The sequence below is a fragment of the Dendrobium catenatum genome, unplaced genomic scaffold, assembly GCF_001605985.2.
Source record: "Dendrobium catenatum unplaced genomic scaffold, ASM160598v2 fragScaff_scaffold_1520, whole genome shotgun sequence".
Taxonomy (NCBI): Eukaryota; Viridiplantae; Streptophyta; class Magnoliopsida; order Asparagales; family Orchidaceae; genus Dendrobium; species Dendrobium catenatum.
In genome coordinates this window covers 109,078-130,176 of record NW_021319982.1, presented here as the reverse complement: position 1 = coordinate 130,176, position 21,099 = coordinate 109,078, and the positions used below count along the sequence as shown (strand labels likewise).

Genomic DNA, 21,099 nt, shown 5'->3' with positions numbered 1-21,099 from the left:
TAAATTTATTTCTCATATGAAATAATTATTTATTATATAATCCTGTTGACCTTTGCACTAAACAAAAATAAAAATAAAATCTTCAAAATGATTACCTGCTTCCCTGTCGAAATCCTGCACATACGGCTTCTCTGCAATCGGCGCAGCTCAGAGCCAATTACGACGCGATTTCGCATCGACAAAGCTTCCTTTCGCGTCCGCCTTACCCACGCAAGCTCCGACTCTTCCTCGCTTCTCCTTTTCTCGCTGTCGCAAACCGCAACAGGATCGAGGTCCTTCCTCCCTGCCATTCCCGAACCCTTTCTCACGACACTTCCTCCTCCCGCTTCAACATTTCCTTCCTCCCGCAATACTATGCCCTAGCCGTCGAATACCCGAGCTCCAGTCGACCTCCACATCAGACGAGTCCTACCTATCCTCCCGTCGGCGTCGCTTGTCAAACCCCGAACCTATCTCACGCCATCCACAGCCTACCGGACCGAAGAGCTCCATCCGACCGAACCTCCTCTACCCTGAGCCCTAGACGCTCCTTCGACAACGTTCCCTCTTCCCGGCGGAGCGGAAGTTAGGACATTTTGAGCAGAAATAGCTACCGGAGTTCGCTCATTGTTAAGGTAACTTACTGTCTTACTCCATTCGCGCGCTTCTTCCGCCCAATCCCGTAAATCTGCTTAACAGAGAAAGAGGGAGGAGGATTTAACTCTGTGTAAGATTTAACAGTTCCTAATCCGGTTTAACAGGATTAAATACCGTTAAAATCTTACATTCAAGTGATCTTGTTAAATCCTATTACTAATTATAATTGATTTTATTTAATCATAATTTTTTTATTAGTTCCAATATAATGAATTATAATTAAGTTTCATTAAATATAATTAATATTTGTTAGTTATAAATAATCTAAATTAATTATAATTTTTTACTAATACTGATTAATTTAATAATTTAAATTAATTATAATTAATTTTCTAATTATGATTAGTTTTTAGTTAATTATGATTGATTTTGCCTAATTGTAATTAATTGAAGTTAATTACAATTACTTCTTATTAAGTTTAATATAATTATTAATTATTGTTAATTCGAGTTAATTATAATTATGTTTTAAATTATAATTAGTTATTACAAATTATGTTTGATTTTAAGTTAATTATAATTAAATCCCATTAATTATGACTCCTTTTAATTAATCTAAATTAAATTGTTGATTATACTTAGCTATTATTAACTATACTTAGTTATTATAATATTAAAATTTAATAGCTTCTCTCTCCCGCTTTTTATTTCTCTCTCCCATCTCTCTTATATTTCTTCTCTCTCTTCCCATCTCACCTGTGAAACGAAAAAAAAAACCTGACGTTCTAACTCAAGACGCAAAATTTGATTGCGTTTATGATCCTTTTTAAATTTAAATTATTTGACGTTAATTCCGTTAGAAACTGTGATCCCTTTTAAAAATTCCCCTTGAAAGGACCACAGAAAATCCTTCTTTTTGAATCTAATATTTACAAGGATTTTTATATACTTAGAAATGAGAAGATAACAGTTCATTACTTCATTGGTTTCAGAAATGAGAGAGAGATGCTGGAGCTGTAAGAAATGGGAAGAGCATTTTTATTGGGATCATTTAGAAGAATCAAACTTGCATTTCATGAAGGTCATGGATGGAGATTTCACTCTGAAAATGGTATTCTCAGCAATCTTTCAATGTTCTTCTCTACATTCATAAGTTATACAGATTTAGGCTTTGTTTGGGACGGCTTTTTTACTGTTTCTTAAAGTAGTTTTTTTTACAAAATTTTTAGTTTTATAATAAAAAGCTATTTTAAGAAGCAATAAGAAATCCGTCCCAAACGAAACCTTAGTGATATTTTGTATTAACAAATGGCTGAGGCTTGTAATGCATTCTTTGGGTTTAATCCCTTTAGGACCTTTTCTTTCTTTAAAAATATTGATAGCATGACTTTCACATTATGATTTAAAGCTTCGAAAATTCTATTTGGAAGGATTTAACTTTTCGAAGAATCCTTCATCAGTGGTTGTGAATGATTGACTTTTTCAATCCTTTCGACTTTGGTTCCGTAGCAACAAGTCGGAAAGATTGAGAAATAGAACCATCTGATTTGATTCGTTCTCCATTGTGCAAATCCTATCTAAAATAGGTTGCAAAATAGCCCCTTAATGTATAACTGAATGCTCCTTTCTTCTTCTCTTTCTTTCCCCCTCATGCAATATAAAGTTGTATATTTTGTATGATTCTGTGCATTATTAAAATGTTGAGGTTAAGGATTCTTTCATGTGAAATATTCTTTAGACCAATCTTTCTTTAAAACTTGAGGAATTATTAGCTGAATGGCTATTTTGAAGTTTTTCATCATCAATTTGTTCTTTTTTTCTAAACAAATGCTTTCATTCTTCAAATTCAAATGGTTCTTACTCATAACTTTGAAAGATTTAACGCATTATGTTGTTTTTATGTATGATCAAAGGAATTTCCGCAGAAGTTTGTCAAGAACTTCAGAGTAGAACTGATTGATGTGGTTGCATTGGAAGCACCTAGTGGCATATTATGGGAGATTGGATTGTGCAAGGAACAAGATCGCTTGTACTTCAATGGCGGTTGGAAGAAATTCATTGAAGCAAATGGGATAGAGAAAGGCTATATCCTGGTTTTTGATTATGCTGGTGATTCAATGTTTCAGGTTCGAATTTTTGATAGTACTGGTTGTGTAAAAGCTGCTTCTAACCAGATCAATAACCCCCGAGCAAAACAGAAAATGGTGGATCAAACTTGGCAAAATTTTCAAAGAACTCATTCCTCAAAAGTTGCTTGTAATGATTATCCAATGTTACATGAACAGACAACTGATAGCGGATCTGCTTCTGGTATAAGATTTATTGAAGAAGAGTATGGAATGGATAAATTTAAAGATGGTGAGCTTTTGCATCTTTGTTTTTTTTCTTTTATTTTCTTGAATTTTTACTAGATTGTGAGTTAACAGGTGTGAAGAATAAAATAAATTTTAGTTTACAAACTAAGCAAGTAAATGAAAATTTTCAGATGGAAGGCTTGGATCTTCTAAAATTTGCAAGAAAGAATGTTCTGAAGTACAACCATATTCAACTTCAGAAACAAAATTAAGTTTGAGAAATTCTCAAGACATAGTTAATATATTGGAGCAAAAATTTGCAAGCAAACGAGGCAATTGGTCCTTTGTCAAACTTATTACTCTAAGCAACATCACGAGTAATCCCTTTATGGTAAGATTGAATACCCACCTCTCTCTCTCTCTCTCTCTCTCTCTCTCTCTCTCTCTCTCCCTCTCTCTCTTCAACTTGTAGCCAAACATCCTAAATAGACAAAAAATAACTTTTAGATATTTGTGATACTTGTTTTCATACATTTTAGCAATTTGTGGCTTTTGTTGGATCTGAATTTATAATTCATGGGTGACATTTGACCCTTCTAACCAGTCTGGTTGGGTAGAGCAAGAGAATAAGAGGGAGATTAAGTGAGTATGGAGAGCAATGTAGAAGTAAAATAAATTTTGTGAATAGTAAAAATGATATGGAGTTCAAAATATGCATTTTGACCGTTTATTCATAGGGTCAACTCAGCTAAAAGATAACGAACTATCAAGAGGCATCACGTGTCCCTAGATTAGTATGTAGTATTGTACGGGTGTCATTATGTAACTCACATTTTTGTCTTTCCTATAACTACGAGATAGTGAGGAATAGTTAAAGGGATTTGAATCTTGACCTTTCTGAGAGCTATAGACCTCTTATGATTTTTTAAGTTATATTCTTAATCAAGATAGTTTAAGACTTTGTTATCCTATTCTTCTCTACTTTCCTTCCCACTCTCTCCTCACCTATTTTCACTAACATGTTCATCTAAGCTCATCATGCAAATATGCTAGTAGGGTTCGATGTCGTCATCGGACAAATTTGAATCCAACAAGATCTTCATGTATTTACTTTTGAAAGCTTCTAATAATTTTTATGTTCCTGCTTGGTTGATAGATTTTCTAGCCATGTTTCAGTGTTCATTGTACATTCTTTGAATATTGCTTCTATATTTTTTGCTTTTAAACTTTAAAAAAATTTTGAAGAGTGTAAGCTGATATCTTCACTAATAACTCTTCTTCTCTATTTTCATGCAGGCTATTCCTAAAAAATTTGTATCTATACACTTTCCCAGAAAACCATTTGGAATTACTGTCCGCGATCAAAGCAAGAAGAAATGGTATGTGAATTGCAGCTGGAGAAGCTCCTCTTGGGGATTTCAAGGAAAATCAATGGCTAAATTGGTCCATGAAAATAAGATTCAGAAGGGCGATGCTTGTGTCTTTGAGCTTATTGAAAAAAGCAGCGATGTGGTGATGCAAATGCGCATTGTGAGAGCTATGGAAATTTGCTCTATATTAAAAAAATATTGGTTTTAGATGAAGATTAAGGTTTGTTTATGTAATTTTGGGATTTTATGAGGTGTTTTGAAGATTTTGTTGATGCTCTAATCATTGAACAATGATATGTGATGTTTTTTATTTTGAAGTTTTATTGACGCTCTACTCATTAAAATAAGGCTTCGTTTGGGACGGCTTTCTTGCTACTTATTCAAGTAGTTTTTCAGTATAAAAAATTAAAATTTTATACCAAAAACCTGCTTTAAGAAGCAATAAGAAAATCATCCTAAATGAAGTCTAAATATGCTCATAAATCCGAACAGTTCGAACTCTACACATAATAATCTCTCATAAACATGATCTTCATTTTTTAAAGATATAAAAAATAGCCATATAAAACAAAACTTGAAGATCAATTAATTTTGGCTTATAATTACCCATTGGAGTAGTTTTGATTTGAATTTTATGTAATAGGCATTAGAATTTGAAAATTATAAAATAATTTTGGAAAATCATTAAAAGTTTATTTAGATAAAAATAAATAATTAATTAATTACAAGAATATTCATTTCAAAAAATATCAATCAAATAAAAAATAATATTTTTAGATGAAGCTTAAGGTTTGTTTATGTAATTTAGGGATTTTATGAGGTGTTTTGAAGTTTTTATTGACACTCTAATCATTGAACAATTCTATGCGCTGTTTTTCATTTTGATTTTTATTGATGCTCTACTCATTGAACAATGCTATGAGGTGTTTTGAAGTTTTTATTGACCATCTAATCATTAAAATAAGGTTTTGTTTGGAATTATTTTCTTACTATTTATTCAAGTAATTTTTTAGTACAAATATTTAAAATTTTGTACTAACAAGTTGTTTTAAAAAAAGTAAGAAAATCATTCGAAACAAAACTTAAATATCCTCATAAATCCGAATGGTTCGGACTCTGCACATAATAATATCTTCTAAACTCAACCTTAATTTTTTAAAGATATAAAAAATAGCCATATAAAACTTGAAGATCGATTAATTTTGGCGTAGTTTTGATTTGATGTAATGGGCATTAGAATTTGAAAATTATAAAATAATTTTGGAAAATCATTAAAAGTTTATTTAGATCAATAATAATTAATTAATTAAAACATTTACGTAGAGTATTTATTTTTAAATATATCAATCAAATAAAGATTTAATTCAATTTTAATATATTCATTTAAAATAAATAAATTAAAAGCAATTAATTTTGAGTAATTTCATGAGGATAATTTTAGGAAGGACGTTAAAAGATGCAAAAGAATTTCCATAAATAGATTTGATTAAATATTGCAATAAATTAAAAGAGATTTATGAGAAAATTTTGGCTGATAATTTCTTTAAAGATTGATTCTCAAATGCAAACGCAATTTTGAGAAATTAAGGTTTCGTTTGGGATTGTATTTTTACTGTTTTCTAAATTTTAAATCAATTTTTAAATAAAATTTTTTATTTTAAATTTTGTACAATAAATCTGTTATAGAAAGTATTAATTATTTGAGATTATTTTTTATTATTTTCTAAAAAAGTTACTTAAAATAGTAAGAAAGTTGTCTAAAAAAATCTAAATGTGATTACAAGTAAATGCAAAAATTAATTGGTTATTATTTAAAAAAGAAAAAAAACTAATTGGTTTATATGATCGTACGATTTTGATATTTTTATGATTGAAAAAACTATTTTAACTATTTTTTTTTAATTTCACGTAAAAAAAATCATGCAGAAGAACTGAAGATGGAAATAGGAGCGTCGCAGAGCGCGTCTTCCGGCGATCGACACCGAAGGAGCGGGGAGAGGATAAGCTTTCAGATGAGGCCTTCGCTTACTATAAGAAGGCAATGCCTCCGTATCAGTGGAGAACACAATCGTCGCTTCTCAAGATTCGAGATCGCCGGAGATTGCGAAACCGGTTCGTTTTCTTCCCCTCTTCGTGTTCGATTAAATGCCGCAGAGGTTGGGCTCCCTTTCGTTTCCGAGATCGAGGTAGAGATCGCCCTATTGTATTGCCTGCAAAGCAACATCGATTGGAGAAAGATTACCCGACTTGACTCCCTTAGGTTGGTGAAGTGCTCAAAATATATTTGATTTCTTCATATATTGTGTTGTTTTAAGTAGTAAGAAAATAAATATAAGAAGTTTAAGTATTTGTATAATTGTATTATATACTCATATACTTATATATAATTCAGGTTAATTAGGATCAAAATTTGATTGAGTCACCTTGGACTAGCCGTATTTGGTTCAAGCTAAGAATTTTTCTCATGACTCGATTCAAATTTTGAACAGCTCAAAAATATATAGAAGGAGCTAAGCCACTCCTATCATCCAAGATGAAAAGAGCGCTCAACATAATCGAAATGAGCAATTTAGATGGAGAAATTTTATGTTAGAATTTTATGATTAAAAAAGTAGACTTTGAAGTTTTTGTATCTGCTTTGAGATTATTGTAATGTATAAATAATTTGTATTGTGTTCATTCAAAGATAAACCTTCGTTTGTGACATCTTTTTAATTGCTTTTAAAAATATTTTTCTATTACAAAAATTATAAATTTTGTACTAAAGAGCTACTTTAAGAATCAGATTTTCGTCTTCTCAAATGAAATCTTAGACTTCGTTTGGGACAACTTTCTTACTACTTCCTAAAACAAATTTTTATTTTTGAAAAGCTGTTCTAAAAATCAATAAGATAGTTGTCACAAACAAAGCTTTAATTTCCATCTTGATAAAAATTTGATTAGTATATTCTTATTATTTTTTGTATCTGGAATTTATTACTACCTTTCTATTTAAATAGTTATATATTATGATAAGAAACTTCTAATTTTATTTGTAATGCACACTATATTCATGCATGATCTTTACAAAATTCGAGTGTGAACAGATTTATTTGTAGTTGATGCAAGCATTTATGTCATGCATTGGAAAAGAAATATGGCCCTCGAAATATCAGCATTAGAATTACTGTAATAAATCGTAATAGCTGTGAATGTTATCTTCAAAATCTTCTTATCAAATAGATGCTTATTATTTATTATTGTGGATAACATTCTGATTTGCCGTTTCCCTGTTATTGGCTATTACTGAGACTTTTAATCTTCTCGCATTCTTTTCTTTGATACAGATTTAGTCTTTGGATAGAAAGAGCAGAGAAGAGCTAATAGGATGGCTGGTGGCATGTCATTGAGTTCTGATGGTGGCCGGCCCACTCCTTTGGAAGGGAAGTTCACTTTTTATGTGGCTATCTGTGCAATAATCGCTGCGACTGGAGGCCTTATGTTTGGCTATGATATTGGGATATCTGGTTTGCAACTTTCTTCTCTTTTTGTCCATAACTTCATTTAGCTTTTCAGACTTTCAGTCCCCCAATATTGTGTGTTTTTTAAGTCTCCAATTTTTGGCTTTGACATTGGGGCCTATTTTATTGCTTGAAATTGAAATTCATATTTTGCATCATTTTTTTATGCACTTAAAACACTTGGCTCTTCTAAACACTATCTGTTTTTTCTAAGTCTGTCCTTCAGGATTAGTCTTCCTTTCATGACTTATTATTAGGTCCGGTCACCAGACCTAAAAATAGGTCCGAACATCCAATTAAAACTTGCCACATCGCCTACGCTTTAGGTGCGCTTTGACTGTGCTTTACTTGCACTTTTGACGCGTTTAACTTAAAATAATATTTTATTAGTGTCCGGACGTATCTCTACGTCCAGTGACTGGACCTACTAATTTGTCTCCTTTCATTTGGTTAGAAACCTTCCTCCATAAAATTGATTAGCGAGTTACCTAGGTTATTAAATATGCTCTTTAAGTTAGAATCATTTTTCTTAGGATAGTTTCCCTTCTTTAGGTTGTTATATCCATGGGTCAATTATTTGTGTTCTACTCTCTTTTGCATCATTATGGGTTGTTGTAAAGCTTTCATTTTCTGACTGCTTCCCTAAGTTTTACTTCTAGGTTTTTGTAATAATTCAAATGTGTCTGATGTTTTAGAATTTAAGTCTCATTATCTTTGATTGATAAGATAATATTTCTAAATATTAAAATAAGAGCTTCTTATAGTTATTCTGATTATTATCTTAAAATTGTGTCTCCCTCATCCTATATCGTAACCCAACCCGATGAGACCCACAATTCCTATCATGTTGGTTTCCTACAAGCGAACTCAAGATCTAAGTTTTGAAATTTTTTTAGAATTTTCGTCCAATTTTAAATTTAAAACAAATCACAAACTATAGAGTTGCTAATAAATGTCAATATACAAGAAATAAATTAATCCATAAAATTTTCTTTTTATTTATCATCAAAATGAATTTATAATAATTACACTACAGTACATGACTACATACTGAAATATAAAATATAGATGATTAAATAATTAGTCACGACTGTACATAAATCAAAAGAAAGAAATACATATGCAGACTCAAATCAGATCCTGAAATTGTTACTCAAATGACTCTTTCCCCTATCGGACCCTTAAAATAGAAGGCAAAACAACGATGAGCTAACGAAGCTCAACATGCCACATTTACTAATCTTAATTTTGAAATGAATTTATTATTAAGCATTTAATTGAGTGGTAAAAGCAATATAATAAATCACTGTGCTGAGGAGAATAATAGTTGCAGTTATCAACAATTCAAATAACAATGCTGGAAAAAAAACAAACAAGTACATTATCCCAAACATAATTTAGTGATTTTTTACTCTTACGTCTCTCAATATCAATACCTAAATAAAATGAGCATATAGCATCAGAATATGCCCGTAGACGTCCGCCAGCATTAGAGCATGCATTTAACACCAGAACTGAACTTCCTCTATCCACACCAGAACTCTTCAGAATCACAAAATTCAATAAGATAAACACATAACAAGAATGTAAATAAGTTTATTTAAAATATTACTAAAATGTCCTGATAGATTACACTACTGTATAGAAATTCACTCTTTTATAATTCAATCAAATTATCATAGATTGTTTAGAACACAATTCAAAAAATTTAATTATACTACAACATTATTTTTTAGAGTCGGGATTATTTTCTAATCAATTTAAATAGTAAAATTCTCAAAATACCTGATGTAAATTTTCTACACTAATACCTAAATCTCTACAATTATTGTTTCTATAACATACAAAAAATTACGCAGTGAAACTTTTGCAGATAACAAGTTATCCTCATCTTTCGCAAATGAAATTATAAATAAAGAATTCTAGAAATTTTTGTATTTTTAAAACTGAGATCAACAAAATATCACCTAACTCGATCATCTGAGCAACTTTTAGAATTTGGTGGTTAGTTGAAAAAGATTCGAAGCAACCCAAATCCAACTTTCTAAAATATGTTTTATATCTTCAAGCAATTAATTGATCCCTTAAAGTTATTTAATCAAGATTTTATTAGCATAAGTGATTCATCTAAGGATTATACCCAAAAAAAAAAAAAAATCTAAGGATTATACAAAGCAATGCATATATGATATGAGATCAATATTGATATAAGCTAGAAGATATTTTTTTGCTTATATCCTACACAACCAAACTTAATATTTGGACTAAGTGCAACCATGCTTACACTTTTGATATTATGCCAAGTTCATATTATCTACACTTGTAGCTATATTTCAAAAAGTTTGTCATGCAAAAATAAAAAAATTAATGCACATCATGATATTCATTCTTCATACGAATTTGTTTTCTATAATTCTTTGATTTTATAGGAGGAGTGACAGCAATGGATGGATTTTTAGAAAAATTTTTCCATACTGTATATGTGAGAAAGCACCTGGTTCATGAGGACAACTATTGCAAGTATGACAACCAGGGCCTTCAGCTCTTCACCTCTTCACTGTATCTCTCTGCACTCATTGCCAGTTTCTCTGCCTCTAAGTCCTGCACTAAGTATGGGCGTAAACCAACCATGCAAGCTGCTTCTGCCTTCTTCTTGGTCGGTACAGTTCTATGTGCTGCTGCAGTCAACCTTTTCATGCTTATCATAGGCAGGATCTTCCTTGGAGTTGGAGTGGGATTTGCCAACCAGGTGCCTTTTTACTAATTTAATTGCTTCTCACTATATGAAATGCATGGCTACCGTTTTGTCTTCTTTATTTTCATTTCTTTTGTAATTTCTTGTTAATTTCTCTGTTTTGTTTCATCTGTACTTCGGCATAGCGTTGAGTGTACTTTTTTTTTCATTTTTATTTATACTAGAAAACCGTTTTAGAAAGCAACAAAGAAGTTGTCCCAAACAAAACTTTAATTTGAATAAAAGAGCTATATAGGCCATCCTATTTCTACATTGCTAGTTAACTATTTTATTATGTTACAATTTTCTATGTTCTAAGTACTAGATTTGTGGATTCAGATTTTTTTAACTTAGAATTTCGTCTATATAAAGATATCTATTCACAGGCACATTAAAATATCATATGTAGTAAGATAGAGTTCAATAGTTGTAGAATGCATTCTCCAAAGAGGGTTCAAGTTGTTACTATATTACTTTGTAAAAAAATAGTTTTATTTGTTTAGAGACATATATGGTCAGGAAACTACTAAAGAACAGGCTAAATATGGTTTCTTTGCAGGCGGTTCCACTGTTCTTGTCAGAGCTTGCTCCAGCGAAAATTAGAGGAGCTCTGAACATCCTCTTCCAACTAGATGTCACTATTGGCATCTTCATTGCAAACATTGTCAATTACTTTACTTCAGAGATCCACCCATGGGGCTGGCGGCTCTCACTTGGACTAGCTGGAGTTCCAGCATCCATTCTATGCTTGGGATCCTTCATCATTCCCGAGACACCAACAAGCCTAGTCGAGCATGGAAAGCTTGATGAAGGGATTAAGATGTTGAGGAAGGTGAGGGGGGTGGAGAATGTTGAAGCTGAATTTGAGGAATTGAAGCAGGCCAGTAAGGTGGCAGAACAGGTGAGACACCCTTACAGGATGCTTATGAAGCGGCCAAGCCAACCCCCACTGGTGATCGGGATTCTGATGCAGGTATTCCAACAGTTCACTGGCATCAATGCCATTATGTTTTACGCACCAGTCCTCTTTCAAACGGTTGGTTTCAAGAACAACGCATCACTGCTATCTTCAGTCATTACTGGTATTGTGAATGTGCTCAGCACACTCATCTCTGTATTCTCTGTGGATAAAGCTGGAAGGAGGGTCTTGCTGCTTTCTGCTTGCTTTTTTATGTTCATTGCCCAAGTAAGTTTATCACATTAATTCTAGTCTGAATGGCTTCAATGACTTGTTTTATTGTCTGATAGGAAATACTTGAGTTCGCAAGCAATCATATCAATAATTGGTGAAAACAATACAAGAACAATGAAGAAATCCTACAAAAACAGTAACTTTGATGATATAATCAAAATCAAACCAAACATAAAGAAAGATACAATTGATCCCCTATTCGAGAGGAGGATCGTCTCTCCCAAATCTCTAGACAAGAGTCTAAAGCCAAGACGCCAAAGTGACTACAAGTAAACAATAATCAAAGCATACCATAACCCTTCCCCTTCATACCAATTTATAACCCTCAGCCCTAGCTATAACCGCCCCTCCCCTTGCCTAAAATACAATTTTTTTTTTAAATTAATTCAAATAGGTGTGGCCCCTATGCTAGGCGGCAACTCAAGGGAGGCGGTTTGAACCGCCTCCTATAGACCGTTGTCGGCCCAGGTGAGGCCGGCTGGGTCGGTTCTGGATGAACCTACCTATCAAAGCTTGGTTTTGGATGAACCGACCTATCAAAGAGCTTCCTAAATTATTGTCCACTCTTTCATTTCTTACTGCTTATCTTTCTGCTTGTATGACCCCACGTAGTGGGATAAAGACTTGATGTTGTTGTTGTTGTCGTATCTTTCTATTTGTAGACTACAATTGGCAGCATTCTTCATGTGTACTTGAAGACCACAAATAGCCTCCACAAAGGGACTGCCATAGTAGTTGTCTTACTGGTCTGTATGTTTGTGATGAGCTTTGCATGGTCTTGGGGTCCTCTAGGTTGGTTGATACCAAGCGAAACATTCCCATTGGAGACTAGAGCAGCTGGATTCTCCTTTGCTGTCAGCGCCAACATGCTCTTCACCTTTCTCATCGCACAGGCCTTCCTTTCCATGATGTGCCACATGAAGTCCAGCATTTTCTTCTTCTTTGCAGTGTGGATCTTCATCATGGGAATATTCGTCGTGTTCTTGTTGCCTGAGACAAAGGGGGTTCCTATCGACGAGATGAACGAAAGAGTCTGGAAGCAGCACTGGTATTGGAAGAAGTTCATGGAAGATAAGTATGAGGATCTGTCTGAAAACCAGGAAAGAGAGCCTCCTGTTGGTGTTCATGATGACAATCTTGTGGTTTGATTTGTAACTTATTTCAAGACATTGTAAACATTTTTATTTGATTATTATATGTTATATGATAACATATGTTTGCTGAACAACAAGTTCATGCTTTTGGTGCTATGCAAACCACCTTAAAGTTGTATGAAACATGTTTCTTTTGAGCTTAAGCTTCGTTTTCTAATAGTTTTCTTACTGCTTTTTAAAGCAGATTTCTAGTACAAAAATCTTGTACTAAAAAACTACTTTATAAAGGAATATGAAAGTTGTCCCAAAAGAAGCCTTAGTCCTTAATTATTATTTAGTTTTAATTGCTTATATGTTATATTCTCTTAAAATGTATCATGCTTTCTTTAATTTAGGCAATGATGCAGTCTCCTTTTAAAATTAAGGTTTCGTTTGAGATAGCTTTTGACCACAACTTTTTTTTTTTTTTTTAAGAATTTTTTGTTATAAAAAGCTACTTTAAAAATAGTAAAAAAAGTTATTCCAAATGAAGCCAAAATTTTGTTTGGGATGGCTTTTTTCCAGCTTCTTAAAGCAGCTTTTTAGTATAAAAAATGAAAATTTTGATATTAAAAAGCTGCTTTAAGAAGCAGTCTAAAACGAAATAAACAATTATTCATATAAATGAATTAAGTTTGTTGGTTCAATCCTTGCAATTTTAAATGTTATCACTCTCTAACTAAACAACTAATTGGCTGCATTCATGAGAAATTATTAGGGGTATTTTTTCTGTATTACTCAATTTTTATTTATTTAATCTATATTTTAATATTTGCATAGAACAATTTAATGCAATACAGACTGAGGTGCAGATCATATTGGCCAGCATAACAACTACTATATTTTATAAAATATGAAAGCTAAATACTCAAACAAGATATGTAAGTTGAATGTGGTAAAAGCTGACATACATTCAACTTTCAAAACTTTTAAACTAAAATAACTATCACACCAACCATAACAAAAGCTTCGTTTGGGACAGCTTTCTTACTGTTTCTTAAATCAGCTTTTTAGTATAAAAATTAAAAATTTTGTACTAAAAAACTGATTTAAGAAGCAGTACTAATAAAGCAATCCCCAAAAGAAGCCAAAATCAACTTCATCTCAACCCAAAAACCCTAACAAAACACAGGAGGCCGCCATGATCAAGCCACCAAGAAAAACCGAACTTCCCCTGACCAACCGGTCACCTGCATTGGGGGGAGGCGGCGACAGGCCAGTTGGTGATGAAGAAGGGGCAGCAGAGGAGCCGACGGCGTGCACGTCGACCTTCTGCCCGAATTGGCAATGGCCGGGGAATCCACAAATGTAGTAGTGGTGGCCGGTCGATGTGATGGGGATGGAATCTTTACCGGTTTTGTACTCTTTGATAGCTGAACTATTCTTGCATGCATTGAAGTCAGGCTCTTTGACCTCCAACACATTGTGAAATTGGTTGTTGTATTTGAAAACTTGAAAGTTTGAATTGCATCAGAAAGGTAGAAAATACACTTAAATTTTGAAAGAAATGCTGAAAATGTAAGTATTTGGGAGATATTGCTCTAAATAATGAGCTGCAAGTTTATATGTAAGACATTTATTCATCTTTATGTTGTAAGATATTAAGCAAAATCAGTAACTTTCACAGGACCAAAAAAAAAAAAAAACTATCTTTGAAAACATACAGAACAATTGTCTTGCATCCTTAATAATATACATACATGCATGCATGCATGCATGAATAACATAGACATCATGAAGATGTAATGTTGATGTGGTCATAGCATATTGAAAGTAATTTTTCCATATGATAATGGTCAAAAATAAAGAAAAATATGCATCATTTGGGACGACTTTCTTATTGTTTTTTAAAATAATTTTTAGTACAAAATTTTTATACTACAAAGTCGCTTTAAAAACTAATAACAAAATTATCCCAAAAGAGTCTTAGTCGTAACTTGTAAGTGAGATATTTGTGAGGCTGCGGGGTCACCAGAAAATTCAGAGGCGAATCAAGATGCACCACGTCACTCGGTACATAGCATCGGTACACAACAAAAAAATGACATGGCGCTTTTTGATTCGCCTTTGGATACCGTCCACAGTGACAGCACATAATAATGTCTCGTGAGGATAGCTAATTAGATGTCCACCAAAAGATTTGGACTAAAATCAAGCAAGCTAAGATAAGCTAAGTCCAATCTTATCTACCCCACATGACAACTAAAGTCATATCATTAAAGACTACAGCCCACTATAGTACAAATTTTTCATTTCATACAAGGGCTATTCAACATGTGGACATCCCTTTCATTCCTAGCTAGTAATATAATTCATAGAAATTTAGGATTTTTTTAATATATATATATCTTTGAATAAGACTATTTTTTTTATATGTATCACTGATTTTTTATATCAAAAGTTATAATTAAATCATCAAATAAATATAGTTAAACTTTTAGTTTATACAACTAAATTATTAGATAATCTTAATATTTTTCATTTATTAATTATACTTGTTTAATTTTTGATACTTTATAAATTTAATTTGTGCGCATTAATTTTTTTTAGAAGCTAAAACATACATCTTTTAATCTACTGACACAAATTTTCTAGCAAGTAATAATATTTATAAATCTCTAATAATTCATTATATTGTTTATCATGGTAATTATCTTTATAATATTGGGAGATTAAAAAATAAAATAAAAGATAAAAACAATGAAAATAAAATTAAAATTGAAAGGGACTGATCGATTCTCCATCCAAAATAGCCTTCGAAGTGATCCACTCATCCACTTTCATGAAATGATTCCCACATAATATTTTTGCCCCTTTGTGAAAGAAACTTTTGTATTTTAATTCTTTTTTGTACTGTTTTTGTTAAAAATTATTTTGTTAATACAATTTTTATTATATATTTTAAAAATCAGTTATTTAAGAAAAAAATTAAAAAATGCCTTTGAAAAAGAAAATGAAAAAAAAAATCATCTAAATCTATCTTTTTCATTTATTAGCTATTTTTTCTATCGCAAAAAAAAAAACTAAGAAGCTCTCTCAAAATAAAATATTTTTAAAATTTTTATAAGAAATTAAAACACATATTTTTTAAAGTTATGAGTATTATATATTTTAACGTAAAATAAATAAATATATTTGATATTTGATATCTTAAATAAAATCGCAGAAATTAATTGATCTTACGAAGCGTGTCGCCGACACGAATAGTCTTGCTGGCAGCCCACTGGGTGTAGTTTAGGTTGTTGCCGACCGTCCAGCCCGCGCTATCGCCGACGGTGAAGATCGTCCCGCCTGACAGGGCCGGCCCGGCCCAAAACGCCACCGTCACCGCAAGCAGTAGCCCAGCCTTCCCAGAAGAATCCATGGCTCTGCTTTCTGCCTTTCTCTACAATTTTAGAGAGAGATAATATGCAAAGCAGATGAGAGAGAAAATCTGAGATAGAGATAGAGAGAGAGAGGAAAAGAAAGGCAGTGCTGGCTTTACTTAAGTAGGCCTAACAGGCAAATCGTAATTACCATTATACCTCTCAGAAAGACATTTACTCTCATGAAATTACTTTTCTGCCATTGTTAGGAAATGGTCAATTTCTCGCGAGTTTGATAATTTCTTTATAAAGTTGGCAATCATATTTTCAGCTAAAACTGAATTTAGTTTGAAACAAAATTTTGTTTGAGATTATTTTCTTACTGATTTTTAAATAATTTTTAATGCAAAAATTTTGTTTGAGTTAATATTTTCTAATATAAATATTTTTGGTTCAAAAAAAAAATTATATAAAAAAATTTATTTAAAAAAATAATAGAAAAACTGTCACAGTCCAAGCCTAAATTTTTAAAATTCAAAATTCATAAAAAATGATGTTTTAAAGGGACAGATAATAAATGGGAAAAAAGAAACGCTCTAAGATTTATTGATAAAGTTGAACAAAGTGTTGAATCATGATGACGTTTATATTTCGTGAAATAAAAAAAATTAAGATCTGTAATGCGACACAATTAAATAATAAAATTATATTTATTATATGTAAACTATATTATATTTAAGTGTTGAATCATGATGACATGACTTAGTCATTGGTCGGTAGGATTGTAGTTGGGCGACGATGATCAGAGGTCGGCGAGCTGTGGATGGACCGTCCATAGATAGCAAGCGACGATGGTCTGAGGGATCGTAGTCGGCAGAAGAAGGAGGTCAGAGAGACCATAGTTGGCAGGCGACGGTGGTTGATGGGATTGTGGTCGGCGAGCACCAGAGGTCGGTGGGACCATAGTTGGCAAGCAACGGAGGTCAAAGGGACTGATGGTCGGCAAGCGACAGTGGTCGATGGGATCGTGGTCAGCGGACGATGAAGGTTGATGGGAAAGTAGTCGATGAGCGACGGTGCTTGGAGAGAGATCGTACTTAGCGGGTGATGGAGGTCAGATGAACTGTAGTCGGCAGGCGATGGTGATTGCTAGGATTGTGGTCGACTGTGGTAGGAGGTATGGTGGTGGCAGGTTACCGAGCAGAGGTCCGATAATTGGCAGACGGTCGAAGGACTTGTGACGGTCAGCGAACAGGCAGTTGTATGAAGACGATTGGTGGCCAGACGGTTGTCTAATGATGGTTGAACGGAAGTCTGATGGAGATTGGCGGTCGGGCGGTGGTCCGACGGAGATCAACGTCTAGGCGGCGGTCTGGCGACCACGACCTAGGCTTTCTTACTGCTTTTTAAAAGATCTTTCTAGTAAAAAACATCTAGTGCTAAAAAATTTAATACTATAAAACTACTTTAGAAATCAATTAAAAAAAAGGTTATCCCAATCGAAGCCTAAATATACTTATGTATTATTAGCACCTCATAAAACAAAATATTATCTCACCAACCAATTAGATTTGATTTTCAAAGTCTTCTTTTAATTTAAAAATTTACATTCTTACAATTTTTTTGTCAAAAAATTGCCATCCAAGTAGGAGTATTTTTACCTCCCAATTGACTTTCAAAGGATCATTCATTTGCCTTATTTTCAAAGTTATGAAAAAAGTAACTAAAAATAGACTTCCTCAGCCAATCTCGATTATTTATATAAGTGATCAGCAGCATTGACATTTCTCGCAAATATTTAGCTGTAATTAAATTGAAGCTTAGTTTAGTTTAAATAAACATATTTGGGGACCAAATCATTAAAGGTAGGTTACTTACAATAGAAAAGGAGGCTTCCTTTAATAAAATATTTATCAACCCAACATAACTATAAAAAAAAAGGACTAAATATACCATTTTTCAACGGTTTAAACTACCACAAAATTTCTTACAGCAGTTTAAAAATCGTTGAAAGACTGCCATGATTATAATGTGTTGCAATAACATGTCTTAGCGATTCTAGGACCGTTGGGGTAAGTCGTATAAAATGCTGGTTATAGCATCGTTCTTAACCGCCACAAATTTACTGAATTGTTGCGGTCATAATCGCCACTATAACTTGGAATCGTTCTTCGGTTATAGATTTGTGGTGGACAATAGGGAACCAACCAATATTATAATTTGAATGATTCTTGATATATTCTCAAAAAAATCATCTTGATCAAGCACAAATCTCGAGGCGAAACCGAACCGAAAACTTCAAAAATTCAATTCGGGAGCATATGAACTCCGATTTCAGCGAGCTTATAGTCAAACTGAGCGCTCGGAAATACGAACCCAACGACACCAAATTCAACTCAATCTGAGCCCAAATGAGCTAAAATCAAGCACCCGAAGCGCTGTTGGAAAGCTCGTACCACAATTTGAGTTACCAAATGGTCTCTGATTTTAACGAGCTTATAGTCGAATCGAATGGCTCGACGAGACGAATCTAACGAGCCCAAGATCGCCAGATTCTGACATCACTAAAGCCTTCAAATGACTGACGAATGGTCTATGATCAAGGGATTCAATATCAGCCGTCCATTCGACCACTCCCTGTTCGCCCCTGATCTCACACCTATTTACAAGCCATGCCATTCCAGAAAAATTATAAATAGACCCCTCATTTCTCATAAGAAGGGACTCAAGCAAGAAAAAGGGAAGAAGAAGAGAAGGGGAGGAGAATCAGCTCCTCCTTGGCCGACGCCGGAGTTCTTCCCGCCGCCCGAACACGCCGGGATTCTGCCGGATATTCGGGAGAAAGCCGGAATTCTACACAACTTTGTAATTGAATTTCAATCCAGAAGAAATTCATTGTAAATCTGATCGTCCTAACTTGTGGGACGAATCAGTTTCTTGTAACTCAAGCAACACTAGTGGAATTTTTCAGTTGGGCGCGGCCCCGTGGTTTTTTCCCTTTTTCGGGTTTTCCAGGTAAAAATCATGGTGTTTATTTTTCTTTCGTGTTTGTGTGTTGAATATTCGTGCAACGCTCAGACGAAAATTTTCTAACTCTACCGCCGCGTATATTCTAGCCCGCAACAATTCTAATATATTTTGTTATTGGAAAATACAGAGCTTAAGATAATAATATGTTATATCAGGCTTGTCCTTTGAAGGAGATATATTAACCCATGATATCAACCTCTTTTAACCTGCCAAGTTGACATGAGCTAAGCAGAACTAATCACACATGAAGTCAGAGAAGGCATACTTTAAATTTAATTGCTCATAGTCCAAACCATGACAATAACATGCAATATTTTTTTTAATCATTTGCATAAGATCAATGGGCCACCATATATATGTTGAAATTTATATATATTTTTTTTAATTTGGTGGTGATAAATCTACTTATGGATGAAGCTTGAGAATATTTTCAGGAGATGCTTGATAAAGGCGTCAAACCAGTTGTTTTCTAAATTAAAGGAAACTTTGTTAAGATCATCACCAACGGAAAATCTCATTTTTCACTATAAAATGTCGTGAAACTGAAAAATGCCGTGATTCATCTCCAATCGAACTTCATTTTGCCTCGTTTTGCGAAGGTAACATCCATTCTCTTCTTTCGCGCGTTTCTTCGGCAAGTTCGATAAAGACATAAAATTAACGAAGATGAACAATGCAACGCCAATATTGGCGTACCACTATTCACCCGAAACCAAATAGCGGAAGTTTTACCGTTCGGCTGGAGCTCGCGAGCGATGACATTCAAGCGTTTGGAGTTCGGTTGGAGATTCTCTAAGAAAAAAAGAGAGAGGATTTGGCTTACCCGAGGATCCTGAAATTGGATGCTTGAATTGAGAAAAACTAAATATTTCTATCATACAGTTTGCTGTAGTTTGTCAGCAAAATTATTTCTATCATGATTAAAATGCTTGGAAATTGGAAACAGGAGCTTATTGGAGTTGATCGAAGGATTAAATACATATATATATGAAGGGCAACAGATGGAAGGCTTTCCAAAATGAATAAATACTATCATTCAAAGGATAATAACAAGATAAAGATACACAAATGGTATTTTGATGGAAGTCTCAGCCAAATCTACATGAAGGGAAGAATGATCAAGTTATACTTTTTTTCATTACATGTAAGACCCAACATCAATTTCAAATTTAATTTACTCCTTTTTTTAAATTGCTTTTGTAGTCTTATTCGGCTATATTCTATAACATTTTAACTCCTTTCTAGTCGATTATCGAGGCCCTATTTCAATCTCATCCTTCTTCTTCTCAGTCGATTAGTTGGGCTTCTTTCCTTCACCTTGCATTTGCATATAGAGTGTTTTTTTAGATTCTTGCTGCTCATGTTGACATATTTGAAAAGTTCCAAGTCTGTCATCTCTTATATGAGCTAGTAGAAAACACTCAAAGCAAAGGAGGAGTTTAGCCACTCCAAAGCCCCTCATCGTTATTTATAGCTATAGATGGTACATGGGTCGAATTGATGTCATAAAGAGATCGAACCTTGAAAGTGAGTGCTCCACTCGAGGCAATAGTAAAAAAGAAGAAGCAAATCTCATTTACTAATCCCTTTTTGTGGTTGGTGAAGATAGCAAATGCTATTATTCTTCCTTTTTTCCTTTTTCACAAATCGCTCTTTAAACTTGTTGCGTCTAGGAGTATTCGCGGCGGTAGAGAAATATCATATTTATCGTCTTAGCGTTGTACGAAAATCCGGCACGCAATCAGATAAGGAGAGAGGGTCTAGCATTTATGAGACACCAAGATTTTTACGTGGAAACCTCCTGAAAAAGGGGAAAAAATCACAGAGCCTAGCTCAGTTTGAACGAATCCACTAATATTTGCAGTCGATTACAAATGAGGCCCTTGCAGTCGATTACAAATGAGGCCCTTCCTTGGGAGAAGGCCTTAGGTTGATGCACATCTTATAGAGTACATTACATGATAT

At 33.4% G+C, this 21,099-nt stretch overlaps 3 protein-coding genes across 3 annotated transcripts; 2 read left to right on the top strand and 1 right to left on the bottom strand.

Moving 5' to 3' along the window:
* The first annotated feature begins 125 nt into the window (after positions 1 to 125).
* Positions 126 to 4,531, top strand: LOC110109223 (B3 domain-containing protein Os03g0622200). The gene is made up of 5 exons (XM_020840183.2): positions 126 to 614; positions 1,569 to 1,687; positions 2,490 to 2,934; positions 3,062 to 3,261; positions 4,167 to 4,531. The coding sequence occupies exons 2-5, from the start codon at positions 1,571 to 1,573 to the stop codon at positions 4,446 to 4,448; spliced, it is 1,044 nt and encodes a 347-aa protein (XP_020695842.1). The 5' UTR covers positions 126 to 614; positions 1,569 to 1,570; the 3' UTR covers positions 4,449 to 4,531.
* Positions 4,532 to 6,171: 1,640 nt separating this feature from the next.
* LOC110109192 (sugar transport protein 8) lies at positions 6,172 to 13,086 on the top strand. Its single transcript, XM_020840135.2, has 5 exons — positions 6,172 to 6,500; positions 7,567 to 7,746; positions 10,170 to 10,489; positions 11,034 to 11,660; positions 12,329 to 13,086. Exons 2-5 carry the CDS (start codon positions 7,608 to 7,610, stop codon positions 12,812 to 12,814), a joined length of 1,572 nt encoding a protein of 523 aa, XP_020695794.1. The 5' UTR covers positions 6,172 to 6,500; positions 7,567 to 7,607; the 3' UTR covers positions 12,815 to 13,086.
* Positions 13,087 to 13,617: 531 nt separating this feature from the next.
* On the bottom strand, positions 13,618 to 16,272 carry LOC110109187 (mavicyanin-like). The gene is made up of 2 exons (XM_020840129.2): positions 15,983 to 16,272; positions 13,618 to 14,250 (listed from the first exon to the last, which is right to left on the bottom strand). Exons 1-2 carry the CDS (start codon positions 16,161 to 16,163, stop codon positions 13,904 to 13,906), a joined length of 528 nt encoding a protein of 175 aa, XP_020695788.1. The 5' UTR covers positions 16,164 to 16,272; the 3' UTR covers positions 13,618 to 13,903.
* Between the last annotated feature and the right edge of the window lie 4,827 nt (positions 16,273 to 21,099).